Genomic DNA, 22,270 nt, shown 5'->3' with positions numbered 1-22,270 from the left:
ATTTTATGTCAGGTTTTTCTACCAGTCATTAAGCTGTCCAACACCCAATCCAATCAGCTGAGCTAGGTGCTAGGCAGATGGGATGGGATGTGGGAGAAATCCTTCCTCCTGCTCCTCTCAAAGGCAGAAATGGCTGTAGAGCGACTTCATGGAGATGACTCCAGATCAGTGGTTAAAATGTGCTCTGTGGCCCCTGTGCAGAGATAAGGAGGTCAGGAGACTCCATACAAGTATATCTCTGGAACCATGTCCCAACCTTGCACACTGACACCAAACCGGTTTTGTTACCAGCCAGAGAGAGAGGTGCAGAATTTGAACTATAGTAAATATCCTAAAACTTACACAACTTTTAATTGAATTCAGCATAGTAGTATCACTCTGCAAAGTTACACAGGCCTCAGGAAAGCAGAATGTTCTTTAACTGATAAGATTTTGTAACTACTTTATAATAATAAATAATAATAATAATACTGGAATTGTTAGTTTTAAACACCTTTTTTACTTAGACACTGTCTTTTCTAGGTTACCTTTCGGACAAGAATCTATCACTGTAATATTAACAGCCAAGGAGTGATCTGCCTTGACATTTTAAAAGACAACTGGAGTCCAGCATTAACCATTTCTAAAGTTCTCCTCTCCATCTGCTCACTTCTTACAGACTGCAACCCTGGTAAGAAAATAACACTGGTTTGACTTTTGAATTCATTCACATCTAGCTTTCTGTTATCTATTAGTATCTGCTTGGTACAGTGTTTTACGACTGTATTGAAAAAAAAAAAGAAATAGATGTAGATTTATAATTTAGTGCATGTGATTGCTACAATGCTAAGTGAAAAAATGTACATGACGTAAATTAAAGAGAAAACATATTGTCAGAAGGGCAGGTGCATTTTTAGTGTTTGAGAATAAAAATACGCTATTTCAAACTAAAGAGTTTAATCCCTAATATATCCCTAGCGGTAAACGCTATTTGAGAAATGTGGGCTATTACAGACAGATAATATTACTGAACATTGAAATGGAAAGCTTTCATTTAGACATCCTTCTGAAAAGAGTATAATAGTACCAGTTCTGGTGGAAGGCTAACAAAACAGTTTACAAATAATAGGCATTAATGCAGAGAGTAGGCAATCATTCTTATTAACGAGTATAGTGGTTAACCATTCCCCTCAACTTTCAGTCACACACCCTGTTGCTTCCTACTGACTGCTAGGCCTGTGGCTCCACCCTTTGTCCTTCCCCCCAGTGACCAAGGAATGAGTCTGGTTGTACGACTGAGAATCCCAGACATTCCAAAATAATGAGTCAGGCTCCCAAAATCATGACATTGGCTTACATGTCATGAGATTTTTACCATGATACATTCTGCAGTCTTTTTATTTGCCTTCTGGTTTCTAAGCCTTTAAGATTCATGTTTTGAAGTTTTGTTTTGTTTTTTCCCAAACCATGAGGGCTAGAAACTTACTTTAAAAAAAAAAGAAGGAGGAAAACTAGCTTCCCATGTAATCACAGTCCTCCAGGCGCTGGGGCTTTAAGAAAAACACTAAAATATCTCAAGGCTCACAATGAAATTCTGAGGGTAGGCAAGTGTTTGACTGGCTAAATTCCTTCATTTGGGGTTGCCTTAGATATGATACAAAAAGCTGCAGTTAGATGTAAAAGGGAGTCCAATATATTAGTTACCTGTGGTGACTGAAATAACGCAGCCCAAACTTACAGGAAAAATGAGGTCCTGGTAACGCTCACAATGTCCTAGTTAAAAGCTGAAACAGTGAAGGAGACTGGACAGTTACTAAATATCTTGTGACTTCAGGCATGTTTATTTCTGGGATTTAGAGCACCCCCTACTGATGTGTTGGAGGGACTTCATGTGCACACTTCTCACTATACATTTTATTGAGCAGAGGCTTGTCTTTTGATACAGCTGGAGTGGTAACACAAATGTAAAGAAAAGAAAACTAATAGTCTAGGAGTCTTTAGAATAAGCATAAAGGGTATGGTGACATTAATGGAAAACATGATTAGTGATATATGGGCACTTCAAAAGTCAGTGGGAAAGCTGTGTTAGAGTTAGAAGTTGGAAATATACATAGTTTTTTGTTGTTGCTTTTTGGGGGTGCGGGGGGTCTGGTCTCCAACTCGAAAATATAGTCTGTTTCAAATAGTAGATTAAAAGTAATATCTGGTACTTCACCTGTCCCGTTGCTCCCCTTCCATTTTTTGTAGTTTTATGATCAGATTTTTCTTTTCTTAATGTTTTTCCCTCCCCTGTGATTGTGTGAAATACCCACACAAAATAACAGCAGAAACTGGATGAGTATAGAGGAGAAACAGTAAACAGGACTATACAAAGAATGCTGTCAAGCACACAAAGTAAACAAACTCAAAAAGATTATAGAATCATAGAATCACAGACTATCAGGGTTGGAAGGGACCTCAGGAGGTTATCTAGTCCAACCCCCTGCTCAAAGCAGGACCAAGCCCCAACTGAGGAAAGAAGATTGAGGAAAGAAGAGTTCTTTTTCCTGTAATCTCTGTCAATTATAGTAATCTTGGGTGTTATTGTAACTGTAGTTGATAAAATATTTTGTACAGAACTTTGATTTTTTAAGTTAAGTATCCCTTTAAATACTCAGTGGGGATTTGCTTACTGTGTCTTGTGAATTTCATAGCTTGATTTTGAGGAATGAATAGTATTCCTATGTTTTGCTTTGTGAGCTCACCTCTCCTGAATGTGAAATGTTGAGCTCTTTGTTTCCTGTCTTTTGGATTGTTTGTTTATTCCTTCTCTTGGTAATTTACGTACGTGTGAACTCTGTATTTTAGTGATATGTTTCTGAAATTGAAGACTTCGACAAATTTAGGGGCTCTTATTTTTCATTGTACAGCCTGATGTGATAGCCCTACTTATTTCTATTTCTGGCTGCACTATAACAGTTCTCCTGCTTGTGCCATTTGTTTCATTTTCTGAGTACAGTTCTGATGATATTTTATCATTAACAAACTGTTGGATTAGACATTCCCTGAAATCTAATTGGAACACGGTGTTGTAAATTGACTCCCTCTTTCTCTGAGTGGGGGAATCATTCTGAAATAGCCCTGGCACATCTGGGAGAAATATTGTATATATATTCTCTATTAGCTGGGAGCAATTTTCAATCGACTTTGTCCTTCCTTCTTCTAAGGTATACTGCCTCATTTTAGAGGCAGAGACCCAGCAGGGGGCTCAAGTCGATAAGCAACCTTGAACTCTTTGTTCACCATTCATCAAACAGGCAGAAGCAGATCAGGTCAAATGGAAAGGCAACACTGAATATCCCACAAATATAAACACTTAGGATGTGTGAGTTCCCCCCTTCCCCCCCCACCACCCTCTTTGAAGGGAAAAATCAAATATCAGTTACCCAGTAGTCTTACATTTATGCAAATCTTCATTAGAACAACAAATACCAGTAAGAATGGCAGCTAATTAACCCTCAGCCATACACAGTGATTAAACCGAGCTGGAGCACAGCTGCAGCTTCCTTGGCAAGCATAGCTATTCTTCTCAAACAGGCTGAGCAAATGAAAAGAGGTATTTGCTCCTGCCGCTTCTGTCACTCACACAGTAATCTACAAAAGACATTGAGAGAGTCTCTTTCCTCACTGGTTATGTACATCGCTGCCCTTTGTTTTGTGTTAGTTGACGCAGGAACTTGTTTGTCCTTTTTAAACAACTAATATAATCCTGTGCTCATAAGCTGTCTCAGACTCTTCAGTTCTGATTATTATTAATTGTCTCTATTTTGCTTTGCAGTATCAGACAGTAAATTGTGTTAACAAATGTCGGAATTTTGTAACAGCTGGCTGACTTTTAGGGAGGGCCGGGGGGGAGGAGTGATACAGTATTTGTGTATGACTGGACACGTGTGAGCTATCTGCAAAAATAAAAGAGGCCATTGTGAAATGTAGGAAATGAATGAAATGCTAGCATTCCCCTGGTAAATATTAGTTTGTATTTTCATTTAAATTGACATCCTCAAATTAAAAATTCCATATATGTTTACAAAGGAAGACCCCATTCCTCCGAACATTTTGGCATGTCCATAAATTTACTTGCATGAGTAGTCCTCTAAAACTTATGGGACTACTCATGTGCATAAAGTAAAACATGTTTGCAGGATCTGGGCCTAAGAAAGTTCACTTTTCAATAGTTAGATGTTATGGGCTTGTCTAGACCGGGAGTTATTCCAGAATAACTATTCAGATATAAAAAGAAAAGGAGGACTTGTGGCACCTTAGAGACTAACAAATTTATTTGAGCATATAGTCTCTAAGGTGCCACAAGTACTCCTTTTCTTTTTGCGGATACAGACTAACACAGCTGCTACTCTGAAACCCGTCATTATTCAGGTGTAGCTATTCTGGAATAAGACTGTTCACATGTGGAATTATTCAGGCATAGCTGTTGTGCTTTAAATACATACCCTAACTTAATCCAAATTAACTTTCAAAGGTAGACAAGCCCTTAGTTTACTTTAATGCATTTTTTCACAACTTGAAATATGAAAATTAATTAATTATTTTTACTTTTGTCTCTAGACAGTTTTGTTCCCTGGTTCTCATGCACTAGGAAAATACTGAAGCATTTGGCTTGCAATCACTGCAGGGGAAATACTTAAATAAAAAACTTTCATTGGAATTTTTCTTTAAATGTATAACAACTTTTCTATTGACTTTTAAGTTTTATAAATCCTTATTTTTACACAATCTGAAATTGGGATTTAAAATGGCCTGACAATGTCTTTGGTGTCTCGCTGCCTAATATAGAATTATGTGTACTGAAGAATTTGTGGCAAATCCGTTTTAATTTGTGGTCCATGCCCTATACAAACCACCATTTTAATTAAGGCTTCTAGGTAGAACATGTTAGATTTGTAGGGGCTGAAATCCTATAGCTGCCCCACCCAACATTCATGTTTCTTTCACCCATGTCAAACTGCATATGCATTTAAGTTAATCATGTGGCATTTAATTCATGCCAATCTCTGCATATTTTGTCATTGTTTGATTTGTATTAAATAGCATTATTTCTATATATACCGTTCTAAATTCAATTCGATTTTGTACTTGGAGTGATTGCATATGTCCATTCCACTTCAGGTGTGTGTGCCCAGTGCATTTGCAGAGATTTTTCCTTCCGTGGTATCCATCAGGGTGGGGTATGCGCCCTCTTCTTCCCCACGCTGCTCTATAATGGAATAAAGGGCAGAGCCAGGCACGACCCCCTGAGTTCCTTCTTACTGCCCGTGACAGTTGTTGAAGTGTCTGATCTTGCTACCTCAAGATTTTCACCACTGTTTATATATGGTTGGTACTCATTTTTAGTCATAGTTTTAGTGTTAAAATTAGTAATAGTATTACGTTTTCTTTATTAGACTGGGGAGGTGTATAGTCTTCAGTCTTAGATACTGGTTTTGGTGCCGGGGCATGCCTTAGTCACCAGGCTTTGAACCCTGTGAGTCCCACAAGAAACTTATGTCAGTGAGCAACCTGCACTCCACTGGCCTGAACTGGCTTGGAGAGACTCATGTCAGGGATCGCTGCCAAATCTGCAGGGAATTTAAGCTGAGAACCAAGAAAGACAGGGAGGCCAGACCTAAATTTCTTCTGATGGAGTCAGCCCTGCGCCCACCCTCAGAGCCTTCCCATTCAGAGCTAGTACTAAGCACAACTTCTTCAGTCAGGAACACTCCTTCTGTTTTGGCCAAACCCTGCCAGTCACCCTGCCCAGTACTGAGGAAGATAGCTTCTAAGGACTCTGAGTAGCAGCCGTGTTAGTCTGTATCCGATGAAGTGAGCTGTAGCTCACGAAAGCTTATGCTCAAATAAATTTGTTAGTCTCTAAGGTGCCACAAGTACTCCTTTTCTTTCTAAGGACTCTGTATCCAGATTGAGGTCCCTGGCACCAAAGTCCGGCAAGCATGCTGAGAAAGATAGTAGAGGGTGCTCAACAGCGAGGCAATCATCTACTCGGGTGGGACCATCGACTCCAATGTCGGCCCCGGCCCCATTGAGACTGGCCCCTGAAGCAACACTTATCTAGTTCAGCAGTGCCATCCTTGTTGACTCAACAGCAAGGCTCTATCCCATTGCCATCAACTCCAGAAGCTTATGCAGCAGCACGTGATCTGCTCAGTCTCTCGATACCAGTTTCACCAGCAAGCCAAGAATCCTCTCACCCAGTACCATCGGGTGTAGTAAGTTTGTTGGCTGCTTCATCTCAGCATTGGGTACTATGGCGCCTCTGGACACGTGAGTGCCTCATCGTACGATACCATCCAGAGGGAACCAAGCAATAATCTCTCCAGTGCTGTCTATTCCGGGCTTCCGATGCCAATCTCCGGCACCAACAGGAACGGCCTTGGTTGAAAGAAGCTGATTCATCCTCAGACTCGGCAGTCAGCTCGTATGTATCACAGTCATGTCATTATTCCCCTCAAAGCGTTTACACTCCCTGGTACCCACCTGAGGCTCTGTTGTGCCTGGACAGTAGAGATTCATGGCTTGGAAGAAACTGGGGTCTGGAGACTTACCAATGGCCATTTTGGAACTCGGGGGAGTTTTCCTGACCCCTCAGGTAGCGTCCACACTTTCCCCACTCTACTTTTTCAAGTAGGTGTCGAGACCCACCCTGGCAGGATACCACACCCAGTACCAGGCGTGGCTTGAGCAAGAGGAACTTGCTCTGGTGAATCTCCCCTTGGAGGACTCTGAGGAGGCTCCACTATGGCCAGCTTTGTCTTCCTCATCTTCATCACCCAACAAGGGAGTGGTAGTGGAGGTGAGGAACTCTTCGACTGGTGATTATAGAGCCCATCAGGACCTTCTAAAGAGGGTGGCTTTTGCCTTGGGTATTCAGGTGGGAAAGTGGTCCCACACAGACTGGTCAACATCTGAGCATCTGTAGGATCTTCTCAGGTGGTGCTCTAAATTAATGAGACTGTCTTGAAGCTCACCAGAGTCCTGTGGCAAACTTTATCTCCCCTTCCACCCACCCACAGCAAAAAGGGTTGAGTGCAGGTATTGTGTCTTCTTCTAGGGGTTTGAACATGTTTACACCCACTCCCCTCCAGGGTCATTGGTGGTTTCAGCTGCCAATGAGAGAGAGGCCCAGGGTCAATAAGCATCTACAGTAACGCCTCGCTTAACGTTGTAGTTATGTTCCTGAAAAATGCGACTTTAAACGAAACGATGTTAAGTGAATCCAATTTCCCCATAAGAATTAATGTAAATGGGGGGGGGGGGGTTAGGTTCCAGGGAAGTTTTTTTCACCAGACAAAAAACTGTATTATATGTATATCATATAAGTTTTAAACAAACCATTTAATACTGTACACAGCAATGATGATTGTGAAGCTTGGTTGAGGTGGTGAAGTCAGACGGTGGGATATTTCCCGGGGAATGCCTTACTGCTAAATGGTGAACTAGCATTCATAGAATATCAGGGTTGGAAGGGACCTCAGGAGGTCATCTAGTCCAACCCCCTGCTCAAAGCAGGACCAAGTCCCAATTTTTGCCCCAGATCCCTAAATGGCCCCCTCAAGGATGGAACTCACAACCCTGGGTTTAGCAGACCACTGCTCAAACCACTGAGCTATCCCTTCCCCCAAGGGTTAACACATTGTTGTTAATGTAGCCTCACACTCTACAAGGCAGCATGAATGGAGGGAGGGGAGACAGCATGTTAGACAGAGACAGAGCGACACACCCTGTGTGTGGGAGAGAGAGAGAGTTGCGCATTACCTCTTTAAGTATGCTGACCCCACTCTGCACTGCCTTTTTAAGTATATCAGCAAGTTGAGATGGCAGCTGCAGCCAGCAAGCTCTCTCCATCCTGAGCTCTGTCGTGTCCCCACCCTGCTCTATATGAAGAAGGGGGAAGCAGGGGGCAGGAGCAGGGGGGAGGGGGACCCCCTGACATTAGCTCCCTTCTTCCTCCCGCACAGCAAGCAGGAGGCTCCCGGGAGCAGCTCCAAGGCAGAGGGCAGGAGCAGCACATGGCAGTGGGGGGAGGGACAGCTGAACTGCCGGCAAGGCTGCCGCACAGGGAACGTAGAGGAGCAGGGAGCTGATGGGGGGCTGCCAGTCCACCCTGGTTCCAAGCCCTCACCAGCTAGCTGCAACGGGCTGCTGTTCCTGCAAGCAGTGGACAAAGCAGGCGGCTGCCAAACAATGTTATAAGGGAGCATTGCACAACTTTAAACAAGCATATTCCCTAACTGATCAGCAACGTAACAACGAAACAATGTTAACCGAGACAACTTTAAGCGTGGAGTTACTGTACCCCAAAAGCAAAGAAGCTTGATCTATTTTGCCGAAAGCTTTCTTCAACTGCTGGATTGCAACTCAGGATTGCTGATCAGCAGGCATTTCTGGGATATTAAGATATTGTGCCAGAGGTTAAAATCACAAAGATTTTAAGGACCGATTCCCAGAGGATGTGAGGCAAGAGTTCCTCTCTGTGGTGGACAAGGGAAAGTTAGTAGCTAGGATCTCACCTGGATTAATTTGGATGCCACCAACTCTGCAGCTAGAGCCCTGGCATCGGCCATTATGATGAGCAGATGTTCGTGGCTCCAGTCATCTGCTCTTCCTCAGGAGGTCCAACAAACCATCGGGGATCTTCCTTTTCAGGGACTGTCACTTTTCTCCAAGCAGACAGATGACAAACTGCATGGCCTGAAGGATTCCAGTGCAACACTAAAGTCTTTGGGCATTTATTCACCTGCCCCAAAGAAGCAGCAGCCACACCACTGTCTCTCATTTATACCTCACCAACAGGAGGTAATTCGGAAAAAGGGCAGAAGTTATAGGAGAAGGATCCTGTTCCCTAGTGGGACTTAAACCTAGTGTTGTCAAAACTAATGGGTCCTCCCTCCCTTTGAACCTTTAGCTACTTGCTTTCTCGCTCAGTGAAAGTAGCCTTTTTAGTGTCATATCACCTCAGCCAGGAGAGTGGGTAAATTATGAGCTCTTTGTCTCATCCTGCATATACTGTCTTCTGCAAGAACTAGATGTACCTATGCCTTCATCCAAAATTTCTCACCAAGATGGGTTCTCACTTCCATATTAGTCAGGCGATGTACTTATCAACTTTGTTCCCCAAACCTGAGTCTCATCAGGATGCTAAGAAACTCCGTTTTGGATGTTAGAAGATCATTAGCATTTTACTAGACTAGAACTAAACCATTTAGATCCTAGCGTGTTAGTCATAGCAGTTGCAGACAGGATGAAGGGCCTTCCAGTCTCTTGTATTTAGTTGTGTAACGACTTCACCAATATAATTCCACCGAGTAAGATGCTGGCACATTCAACCAGACCTCAAACAGCCTTTCTGGCCTAGGTGCCTATTCTGGACATTTGCCAAACAGCAACTTGATCTGCTGTGCATACCTTCACTTCACATTATAACATCTGTCATCAATCTAAAGATGATGCTTGATTTGGACATGTGATCTCCAGTCATTTTCAGGTAGACTCCAATCCCACCTCCAGATCAAACTGCTTGTGAGTCACCTGAAGTTGGACTGGACATGTGCAGTCACTCAAGAAGAAAAGGTTGCTAACCTGTTCTGTAACTGTTATCCTTTGAGATGTGGTGAATGTGTCTATTCCACAACCCACCCTCTTTCCCCTCTATATTGCAGTCTATCTGGAACGAAGGAACTGAGAGGTGTCTGGGGTTCAGGCATACAGATGCCTGGCATGGGCCTATAGTGCACCTGCCCAGAAGCAGAAACAGAGGCACCGAGGGAATTTTTACTGCAAAAACATAGGTGCTTGAGCAATTTTTGCCACCTACAGGGCTCAGGGGCAGATGAACAGGGCTTTTGTGAATCCCTGATTCTGGGATTTAGGCACCTAAAGTGGCAGTTAGACACCTAAGTCATTTTGTGAATCCAGCCCTTAATGTGCAGTTTAACATGCTTCACATAGAATAACATACCTCAGTTAGTAGTATGAATTAGGGCTGTCAGGCAATAAAAATAATTAATCATGATTAAAAAATTAACTGTGCGATTCAAAAATTAATCGCGATTAATCACACTGTTAAACAATAATAGAATACCATTTATTTAAATATTTTTGGATGTTTTCTACATTTTCAAATATATTGATTTCAATTACAACACAGAATACAAAGTGTAGAGTACTCACTTTATATTTATTTTTGATTATAACTGTTTGCACTGTAAAAAAACAAAAGAAATAGTATTTTTCAATTCACCTAATACAAGTACTGTAGTGCAGTCTCTTTATCATGAAAGTTGAACTTACAAACATAGAATTATGTACAAAAGAAACTTCATTCAAAAATAAAACAATGTAAAATTTTAGCGTCTATAAGTCCACTCAGTCCTACTTCTTGCTCAGCCAATCGCTCAGACAAACAAGTTTGTTTACATTTACAGAAGATAATGCTGCCCACTTCTTGTTTACAATGTCACCTGAAAGTGAAAACAGGCGTCCTCATGGCATTGTTGTAGCCGGCATCGCATGATGCATAAGTGCCAGATGCGCTGAAGATTCATATGTCCCTTCATCTTCAACCACCAATCCAAAGAACATGCGTCCATGCTGATGACGGGTTCTGCTCGATAAAAATCCAAGGCAGTGCAGACCGATGCACGTTCATTTTCATTATCTGAGTCAGATGCCACCAGCAGAAGGTTGATTTATTTATTTATTTATTTATTGGCAGTTTGGGTTCTGTAGTTTCCACATTGGAGTGTTGCTCTCTTAAGACTTCTGAAAGCATACTCCACACCTCATCCCTCTCAGATTTAGGAAGGCACTTCAGATTCTTAAACCTTGGGTCAAGTGCTGTAGCTACCTTTAGAAATCTCACATTGGTAACTTCTTTGCGTTTTGTGAAATCTGCAGTGAAAGTGTTCTTAAAATGAACAACATGTGCTGGATCATCATCCAAGACTGCTATAACATGAAATATATGGCAGAATGTGGGTAAAAACAGAGCAGGGGACATACAATTCTCCCCCCAAGGAGTTCAGTCACAAATTTAATGAATGCATTATTTTTTTAACGAGCGTCATCAGCATGGAACCATGTCCTCTGGAATGGTGGCTGAAGCATGAAGGGTGACACGAATGTTTAGCATATCTGGCACGTATATACCTTGCAATGCCAGCTACAAAAGTGCCATGCAAATACCTATTCTCACTTTCTGGTGACATTGTAAATAAGAAGAGGGCAGCATTATCGCCTGTAAATGTAAACAAACTTGTTTGTCTTAGCGATTGGCTGAACAAGAAGTAGGACTGAGTGGACTTGTAGGCTCTGAAGTTTTACATTGTTTTGTTTATGAGTGAAGTTATGTAACAAAAAAAATCTACATTTATAAGTTGCACTTTCACGACAAAGAGATTGCACTACAGTACTTGTATGAGGTGAACTGAAAAATATTTCTTTTGTTTATCATTTTTACAGTGCAAATATTAGTAATAAAAATAATATACACTTTGATTTCAATTACAACACAGAATACAATATATATGAAAATGTAGAAAAACATCCAAAATATTTAATAAATTTCAATTGGTATTCTATTTTTAACAGTGCAATTAAAACTGTGATTAATCGCAATTAATTTTTTTAATCATGATAAATTTTTTTTAATTAATCACGTGAGTTAAATGCGATCAATCAACACCCCTAGTATGAATAAATTTGTATTTATCATTGCTTTGAGACCAAGTACTACAGACTTTTACCATTATGGCTTTATTGGATGATTTCCTATTTAATAGCCTACATTTAAGAACGTGGGTGCATATCTTAACAGCTTGCATTTATCTAAACACGGATAAACAAAGTCAGATAACATCCTAAGATTATTGGGTTCTTTACTTGTCCACACTGGAGACTTGCCTCCAGGCTTCCCTTGTATGAGTCATCTTTATGATTTTATCTTTCCCAGTAATTTCATTTTTCAGAGTAGCAGCCGTCTTAGTCTGTATTCGCAAAAAGAAAAGGAGGACTTGTGGCACCTTAGAGACTAACAAATTTATTTGAGCATAAGCTTTCGTGAGCTACAGCTCACTTCATCGGATGCATTCAGTGGAAAATACAGTGGGGAGATTTATATACATAGAGAACATGAAACAATGGGTGTTACCACACAGACTGTAACCAGAGTGACCATTGTTTTCATCCCAGAATAGGTATTGGTGACAGTTGTGGATAACATGTTGTTGCGGCTTTTTTATTATAGCTACAAGATAGCCATGTACTTTGGCAGGATACAGAAAGTATTTAGACAGTTTTGTATCCTGCCTAAATACTTTCTGCCAAAAAAAGCTTGCTTAAATATTGTAAACTCCCTTATCTGCACCTGCATGGGGGTACTGGCAGTTAGGAAACTTAGTCGTAGGGATACATCTATTGTGATAATCCTTCTGTTTGCTTGTTTTTGTTTTCCTGGAGGCCTGCAAGGTCCTAGACAGGTACAGCTGAGAATATAAAATCCCAGCCTTTTCATTCTTTGCTGAGAAGGATTCAATCACGTTTCACAGAGTATTATCTGATCTTCATTTGTGTCTTATAGCACTTTGGGGAGAGAGTTTTCTGTATAACCATTCAGCATCAGATTCAGAAGCCCAAGAAAAAGTGGGGCATTCCCCACAATGGAAGGCTCACTGTCCAACTCTAGGGCCTCTACAGGGTGGAAGGTGGGCAGCTATAATTCAAGGAAGATCTGAGGGGTGGCACTGAATCACCACATGTGGTTGCTGCTCTGGCCATTTCCTCTCCCAAGACAGCAACGCCCACTTTTCAGACTGTGCAGGGCCCTGTGTTGTTGTTCTCCTTGGCATCAGGGAAGATGTGGCCATTTTACACTGCCACTGCCTCCTCCCTCAGTAGACTTTCTGCAAATGGGCTTTTTCCAGAGTTTATGCCTGGAGTGAATCCAGCCCACAATTTAACCCTCACTCTTAAATGGGATCCCCAAGATGCAGATACTGTATGCTTGGATTTAGTTTCCAAGAAGTTCTGGGTGCCTAATGTAAATTAGGAAATTTTAAGTTTGTGTTAATATTTTAGGAACTTTAAGATTTCATCTGCATATTTTGTTTTAGGTCATTTTAAATAATTGCCAAGTAGTTAAATTCCACAGCTAGAGAGCTAACATGTTACAGATCTGTTCCCTCATACAAGAAGCTCCACCTATAACTGTGTGTATTTTAAATGTGCTAGTGTATGTCCACCATAGTAACAAAAGGGCCTCTTCTCAAAATCCTAAAGTGAGAGCCTCCTGTCCAAAAAATTTAAAAATAAAACTAAAGCTGATTAATGAGGGAAAATAGCAAAATTATTGTAAAATAAAATCTATTCTATCGTGGAACATTTAGCTTTGAGTAGGTATTTAGCTAAGTTGTGGTCAAAATTCTTCTATTTGTCTCCAGTCTAGTAATTTTTAAGATAGTTACTCAGCACAGAATAGCGAACAGCCAGGCCACCCTCCCCCTGGTGCCTGAAGCATGGCTAGCTGAGTCTTTTCTTCTCTCCCACCCATTCCCCTTCTTTACAGCTAGTTCTGATGTTGGCCCAGTATGAGCCAGGTGGAAAAAGAGAGGAAGTATTTGCCCCCTCTTACCTGGTGCTTCTCCATGGCACAGGCCACCTTCTGTCCCCTCCTTCTTGTTGCCAGTTCATGTCAGATGCTCCTTTCTCTTATTCCTCCCAGCTATCAGACATCCCCCCTGCTGAAAGCTGAATTTAAGAACTCAGGGTGATAGTAAGTTTGAGGTGCCTATAGCGTCTAGGCACAGGATGTCTCAATCGTCACTATTGCAATCTGTTATCTGTACTTTAGAGCTATCATTTTGCCATTATGAACAAACCTGACCTAAGATTCAGATCTGAATCTCATTCTTCAGACTTATTATTGAAAGAGAGGGTTAAGCTGTGGTAAGGTAAAGGGAAGCTAAAGAAGCTAAAGATAAGTTAAAGAGAAGTAAGGAATTTAATTTTCTATTATAAAAAAATAGAAGCAGACTAATGCATACTGGAAAAGTTATTGATTTTATAAAGTAATGATAAATCTTTTCAAAAAAATTTGTTGCCAAAATGTCTATAGAAAATGGGAACAACAGCGTTTAACTATGAAAAGAGTTTTTGCACTGTAATTCCATCAGCTGTTTGATTATAAGTAGATCTGCAGTGCTATTGTCATAGTAGGTGATGATGATTCTAGAAAATCCCTTTAAAAATAGGCAAAGTAGTGTCTAATATACTGCATTTTTTGAGGTTGACTAACCACTGATATTTCAATTTCTCTTCAGAGTCCACAGTCATTCTGCCAGTTGCACTGCCAGAGCACTATCAACTGTGCAACGAAATAATCTCATTTTGCCATATGAGCTTGCTTGTCCTTTGTGTGGGCAGCAAGGTATCACGCAAATGGAGAAATTGATCTGTTGTCTACGATTATTTTATTTTATTTAGCTTAGAGCTATTTTCCCGCTTTTCTTTACTGAGTTTATAACCATGTTCTTTCAATAAATACGAAGAGTCCTACTTACTGATGTTTCATCACATCACACTGCAGCATGTTCTTCTTGCCAGAGAGAGATCATGATTGCATTAAAAAGGTCTTCACCTGGTCATTCAAAGGAGATACTAAATAGGGGACAATAAACAGGAGCCAAGCCAGTGAGGAAGCAATTCATGAAGTAGATTCTTTTATTTGCAATATGCCTTTCATAACCTTTTGAAAATCCCAGCTCCTCTCCAGAAGATATTAGCTAGTTCCCAACTAAAAATACCGAAATCAAATAGTTTGTCTAATTACTCTGTCACATTTTTTATTGGACCAGGAGCCCATTTTTTTCAGGCTATTTTTTTGTTGTTGTTGGTCACAGCTGGTTTAACAATGCTGATCGGTTCTATCTTAAATTGACCCTGCTACAGAGTTTTCCAGGGCAATCCTTTCTTCAGTATTGTCATTCTGCAGTAATTGAGTGCAGAACAGAAATGGTCTGTTTTGTTCCCTAAGAAGCACAACTGTATCTTTCTTTCATGTTCCTTTAGAAACAATTTGTTCATTATTATGGCCTCTCACAACATCTGCATTAACCAATAGACCTATTTCTTATTAAATGCTTTACATTTCCCTGCAAGTCCTGCAGTGCACATTATATACCTATATGGAGTTGGAGATTTTCAAACCAGGTGATCCCTCGTTCCAAAATAAACTCATATCATCAGATTCTTTGAGGTTTTCTAAGCATTTGGTTCTCTTTCCTTCTTATCACTGGTGTCTCTTCACTGTTATGATATTTCTCCAGTTTTTCTGAGGGGATCCTCCTCTTTACCACTGTGATAGACCCAGGTCAGTTGGGTACAGCAGAGTAGTCGAAGGCAGATATATTGTTCACTGGATAAGCAGTTTTCTGTTCCCTGACTGACCAGAGGAGGGGCTGTTCCAGGCTAGGGTGGACACATGACTTCAATTAACCTGCAAAGAGTCAGGTGAGGCTGTTAAGCTAAGGCCCGGGTTCCCCCCAACCTGCCACTACAGAAACACCTCCTGGGAGGGGAAGACAGGTCCCTGTCAGGACAGGAGGCTAAACTGTTCTGGAATAAGCCCATAGGGACAACAGAGACTGTGGGAGTTCTCTCACCAACCTTGTTAGGGGGCTTATTCTTCACCCACTTACTTCCCTGGTCCTTCTTGCATGAACAGAGAGCAACAATACCCAAAGTCCAAAGGTGCAAACAATTCGATGTTTATTGGGGTGAACTTCCAGCAAGCATGATTCCAGTTTCCTTCCTTAGTGTCCCCCTTCCCAGCTCTGATACCACAGAGCCTTACACCTGTGTCCCTGTTCCCATTCCTGCCCTTAGCCAAACATGATTCCAATTTCCCCACCCCCATTCCCTCTTCCCATTTCCCCACTCACACACACTCACTTCCTGATTGACTGCAGACTATGTAGTAAAACTTGAGTTCTGCTTAGCTATACCTTAACCTATTATTTTACTGAAATTTAACTAACCAATCCTAACATATTGTAACATGATTATGTAACCAATTATATCCCACCACCTTAATTAGTTTACACCCAGCAAAATTAATTATACAGCAGACAGGAACAATCACAGAACCAGACAGAGATTATACAGACAAACAATAGCAAAATGGGAACTATAATGACAAAACAATACAGAAGTGAGGATTTCACATCCCAGCTATTGATAAGTGAGTTATTGCCAGACAGGATGCTATCAGACTAAGTTTCCTTTTACATTTTCTAGGCACTTCCCTTTCTCTGGAGGCGATAGGCATTATCAGGACAGGATTGTATTCCTAAAAGCCCAATAGCACCTTATTTCAATGTGACTAGTTTGGAATGTGAGGATTTGATTGCTGTGCACATTGTAAGATGAGCTATTGCCAGCAGGAGAGTGAGTTTGTGTGTGTGGTTTTTGGAGGGGGGTGTGGGGGGGGGGTGGTGAGAAAACCTGGATTAGTGCTGGAAATGACCCACCTTGATTATCATGCGCATTATAAAGAGAGGTTTCAAAGAGGGATGGGCTATTACCAGCAGGAGAGTGAGTTTGTATGTGTGTCTGGGGGGGGGGGGGGGGGGGAAGGGTGAGAAAACCTGGATTTGTGCTGGAAATGGCCCTCCTTGATGATCACTTTAGATAAGCTGTTACCAGCAGGACAGTGGGGTGGGAGGAAGTTTTGTTTCATGGTCTCTGTGTGTATATAATGTCTTCTGCAGTTTCCACGATATGCTATGCATCCGATGAAGTGAGCTGTAGCTCACGAAAGCTCATGCTCAAATAAACTGGTTAGTCTCTAAGGTGCCACAAGTACTCCTTTTCTTTTTTCTTTTTCCCAGCTTATGGCTGCCTCTGCTGCTTAGCCAAAGGCCTTCGCCTAAGCACAGGGCCTCAGGCTGTCACAGTAAGAGAAGGACCTTACAGTGGCAGACAGTGACTTTGATTCTTTCTTTTATACCTCTATAACTAGCCAAATGATAAGAATAGACCTAAATTCTTAGAGTATAGGCCTTTACAGACAGGCCTGAATATCTATATCCTAACAAACCTCCTTGCTGGCTTATGATGAAAAGGGCTCAGTAGACTGTAACCCTGGCCCTAGAGAGAGAAGGGCTACATGGAGGGTCGCAGTGAGCCTCTGAGGCTAGCATAAACTGCCTGGAAGCATGGGACCTGTAGGGACAGGGTCAGAGCTCTGCCACACCACTAATCTCTGAACTATAACCAAATGATTTACTTACCCTTTAACCGAGGCCCTACCTATTTAGGTTGTGTCTACACTGCAGTTAAACACCTGCGGCTGGCTCATGTCAGGTGACTTGGGCTACAGGACTGTTTAATTGTAGACAGTGTAGACCAGCGGTTCTCAAACTGTGGGTTGGGACCCCAAAATGGGTTGCAACCCCATTTTAATGGGGTCACCAGGGCTGGGGTTAGACTTGCTGGGGCCAGGGGCCAAAGCCTGAGCCCCCACTGCCCAGGGCAGTGGGGGCTCGGGCTTTGTCTTCAGCCCTGGGTAGCGGGACTCAGGCTACAGGCCCCCTGCCCAAGGCTGAAGCCCTTGGACTTTGGCTTTGTGCGCCCCCTCCCCTTTCTGCCCCCACTCCCACCTGGTGTAGTGGAGCTCGGGCTTTGGCCTTGACCCTCGGGTGGCCTCAGGGTTCAGTGTCCCCTGCTGGCGTTGTGCAGTACTTTTTGATGTCAGAAAGGGATCACAGTGCAATGAAGTTTGAGAACCCCTGGTGTAGAAGTTCAAGCTTGGACTGGAGCCCTAAGCCTGAACGCCTATTCCTCAATTAAACAGCCCCATAGCCCGAGCCTGGCAAGTTCGAGTGTTTAACTACAGTGTAGACATATCCTTAGGGCCAGATTTTTAATGTTAGTTAGGCATCTAGTGAGATTTTCCAAGGCACCAGGAGCCTAACTCCCATTGAAAATAATGGGAATTAAATGGTCCAGCTTCAAAAGCATCTAGGTGCCTATCTGCATCTCTAGGTAGCTAAATATCTTGAAAAATCTGGCCATTGCATATCTGTATAACTTTACGCATGTGCATAGATCTATATGTACTTATCTTAGTGTATGTGATTAGCATGTAGAGTTATGCACATGTGTAAATGTTCACAGGATTGGGGCCGAAACTACAGCATCGTATATTGATAATTATACACAGATCAGTAATGAAGAGAATGAATTTACTTTTCCATTAAGAGCATATAAAAATGTTAGAGATTTTGTTTCAGTTCAATGGACTAACTCTCCCTCAGCATGAGTCCATGATTGTAGGAATCGTTATAGCAACAGGGAAAGCATTCATTAAATAGAAAATAGTTCATAGGTCTCAGGGAAAGGACTTAATACTCTGATGTCTCTTGTAGTCTCTACAGTAACTGTCTTGGAATAACTGTAGCTCTTAATTGTGTGGGGGAGGGGTAGTGGATTTATGTAGACCTAAATCTTTGTACACTTTCAAGTTGCACATGGAGAACACCTGATGTGTGCAAGTTAGCAGGGTACTAATACCAAGAGATGTGAGCATGCATCCATGCAGGTATGTACTTTTAAACAGTCGTTAGACCATCATTAAAAAAATCAATACAGCCATAAGAAGGTTGCATGGAAATACTTAGGTTAAAACAATACTAACAGAAAATAAGTATAAGGACTGCTCTAATAATTTTATTCTGAAAACTATCTGGAGTTATTTACATAAGAATACATTTAGTGGGTGTTATATAATTTAAAGAGTAAAGCAAGTGGCATAGATTACATTGTTAAAGTAATGTGTATTCTGTAGTGTCTTAAACATACAGTACTGTAGTAATTAGATACAATTCCAAACTGAGTCATACATGCACTTACCTTATTCCTTTCTTACCCAACATTCAAAATTTTACAGCAAGAAGATAAGTTTAAATAATATTAATGAACATAGAAGTTCTCGTACTGAAACAGGTTAATATTCCACCTCGTCAGATATGTTGCCTTCAAGATTGCCTAGTGCCAAGAGATTCAGTGAAAAGTGTTAAATTCTCTGAAGTCACTTAATCATATAATACACAAGAGAAATTTCCTTCCTGACCACTAACTAGTGATCAGTTCATGTCTTGAAGCATGAGCACTATTCGCCCTTGAAAATTTAACTTACCTTACAATGACTTGTGTTTGTAAATCTTTTTTTAATCTTCCTAAATTGTTTGCCTCAATAGTATCCTGTAACAAGATAGTGAATTCCACATGCTTAATTATTTGGTGTGTAAAACAATTATTTCCTTTTTATTTTTTTTCTAAATTTGTAGCTTTTATTTTGTGTGTCCCGTTATTATGGGGAAAGATAACTAGGAGCATCTCACTGGCATTCTTCTATATCATTCATTATTTTATATCTATCATATATTCTCTTGCTTGTCTCCTTTCCAGAATAAATAATCCTAATCTTTAATCATTCTTTCTTTGGGAAAGATCCACTGGTGCCTCTAAGTATTTTTGTAGTCCTTCTCTTGTGCCTTTTCTACTTTGGCTTGATCTTTATTTAAGACTAGGTGAGAGACTTAACTTTAATCACAATGAGGTCCTATCATTAGTTTATTAAATGAGATCTAATAAATGGGCTAATCAAACCCAAACCAACAAGGATTTCAGATTTAAAGCTCAAGAGACATTGTGAGATATAAATAAAAAAGGTCACAGTGAACAGTAGTAGTAGGGTCAGATTCTGCCCTCGGATTCTGCAAGTCCCATTACCTTCAGGGTAAACTGATGAACTGATATGCTAGTTTCAGAGTAACAGCCATGTTAGTCTGTATTCGCAAAAAGAAAAGGAGGACTTGTGGCACCTTAGAGACTAACCAATTTATTTGAGCATAAGCTTTCGTGAGCTGTAGCTCACGAAAGCTTATGCTCAAATAAACTGGTTAGTCTCTAAGGTGCCACAAGTACTCCTTTTCTGATATGCTAGTGTTACTGATCTTAAGTTTACCTCAATACTGTCTTTTGAAGAGGTTTAAAAATCAGTTTCTTCAAAATAATAAAGAGAAAAAGCAATACACTTAAAAAAAAAAAGGCTAGCATACGTGAGCCATAAAAGATGTGATAAATACACGGTTACAAACCTTAAATGTGTGGTGATCTTTGCATCAAGGGAAAATTCATAGTTAGGGAGGTGTGAAAATATGTTTTTACATTAGTCCTAGCAGAATCAATGTGATCTGCTGAACCACGTTCATCTTAAAGGATTTTAAATTGGGAATAATTGATAGGTCCCACAAATGCAGAATAAGGAGTCCATTCTCCTCTCAATCAGCATTTGTAACTCCAAATACTAGGGGAATATAGCCTTTATGCTACACATGATGAATCCTTCTGAAATTTACAATGAAAAAACCTTACTGCAGTTGCACAGAATAACTCAGCTATTTTAATTATTTTTGTTTCTAAAACATTTAGTCAGCATTAAAGACTACAAATTTTATTTAAATAGCAGCTAGAGTAATTAGAATCAAATGCCAAAATTAATCTTAAACTACTTTTTTTTTTCTCAAAATTCACTTTGATCATTTACAGTTGTGTCCTGAATTTTGTCTGTCAGTTACTGACAGGACCTTAATTACAGTGTAGTTTTATGAATGATGCAGCTATACCACATTTGGACTTGGCTAAGGTTGTTTCTCCAGCTGAGAATTGGTTGATATTTTATGAAGCCCACTCCTTACTGTATGCAATATTTTCTCACTAAGATAGCTGCATGAACCTGAAACAAAACTTTTATTAAAAAGTGGTTGAGATAGTAAAAACTCCTTCCGCAGAATACAAGCGATGCCTTATCAGTGTTTCTACACTTAATCCTCTTTTAATCTGGTATTCAGCATTTCCCAATAAACACAAGGGCCAGATCACCAGCTCATATAAATTGGCATAGCTTCTGCTGAGGAGCTCGCCCAAGATTTTCATCAATATTTTTAGACAGTTACATTTTTCCTCTATCTTGTTTTTGCACATGGGAAGGGAGTTGGCAAAATAAAGAGTTTAAAATTTTTTACAAGGCAAAATACCTATAATGTCCCTGTGCCCTCCTTGCCTTTTTGTATTTTGCAAAGGCAAGCCCAGTTTCTAGTTCTGGGTCTTTACATAGCCCCAGATCTTATCCTTCTAAATGGCCAAGAACAGACTCCATACCTCTGATTAGTTCAGCCTCCTTTAATGCTTCTTCCACATCTTAAGCTATTTACCCTTCCTCACCATACAAATCTCACACTTCCATTATTCTTGAAGTTTCTGAAAATAAGATTGCTACATCAATATCAGCTGACCTTGGCCCTCCAGCATTTTCACCACAAGACTGCAGTCACACTTCTGAAAACCTCATAACCAACTGTCAGATGCACAAAGCTTACAATCATGGCTATAAATCATCTAGCTATCCAATCCACTGCTTTCTTAAGTAACATTCCAGGAACCTGTGTTTCTGAGTGGTTCTGATTTTACCTTTAGAAGTGATCTACATGTTTGCAAGTGTTTCTAGTTTGTTCTGTTCGGTTGCATGACTAATTTGACACAATTCAATATTTTTATGAATTTTTGCAGCCATCACATAGCATCAGATAAAGCCATTTATTTGCCATTTGTTGCTCTGGTATCCCTGATTTTTGAGCAGCCAGGTCTTTAAATTCAAGGCAGGACTTCAGGTGCAGTAGCTGGAGGATAAGACATTTATGTGAACAGCATAATATATATAGCTTAAGGGTGTCCAGTTTAAGGATGGGTTGCTGTATTAAGATATAACATTCATTATGGGTAAAAATGGGACTGTGATTCAGAGCTATTTGGGGCACAACCCCTGTGCATAATGCTTAATAGGAGGGCACATCCATAGAATGGAATATATTGCATTCTTAAGTACATTGTTATTTAAATAACACGATTAAAATCAGTGTGTTCAACAAATAGTTCTGCATTTATTGTAGTACTGGTGTTAAAATTAACATTTGGCTTTAAATATACTGGCCACCCCACTCCCCCCCCCGGGCCCAATACACACACACTTTCTACAGCCTTCTTTAAACAGTTTAAACTTACAGTGGTGCCTTTTCTCTGCTAAAGACAGTTTGCTTTAGGAAATGCCCCAGATCGATTTTATGGAATGTTTGTTAACTGGTGACAGTTGCCAGAGTTTTCCAGCTTTCTTAAAAATGATATA

General features: G+C 40.6%; 1 protein-coding gene across 2 annotated transcripts in view; it reads left to right on the top strand.

Moving 5' to 3' along the window:
* Nucleotides 1-22,270, top strand: part of LOC141983015 (ubiquitin-conjugating enzyme E2 E2) — a 328,802-nt gene that overhangs the window by 288,521 nt on the left and 18,011 nt on the right. For both annotated transcript variants that reach the window (XM_074945661.1, XM_074945660.1), the window contains one exon: nt 523-670. In XM_074945661.1, the coding sequence (XP_074801762.1) occupies nt 523-670 (148 nt within the window). The remainder of the gene's footprint in view (nt 1-522; nt 671-22,270) is intronic.

This window comes from Natator depressus, chromosome 2, assembly GCF_965152275.1.
Source record: "Natator depressus isolate rNatDep1 chromosome 2, rNatDep2.hap1, whole genome shotgun sequence".
NCBI classification, from domain to species: domain Eukaryota; kingdom Metazoa; phylum Chordata; order Testudines; family Cheloniidae; genus Natator; species Natator depressus.
The sequence above is the reverse complement of the archived record's forward strand: the minus strand, read 5'-3'. Positions and strand labels throughout refer to the sequence as shown.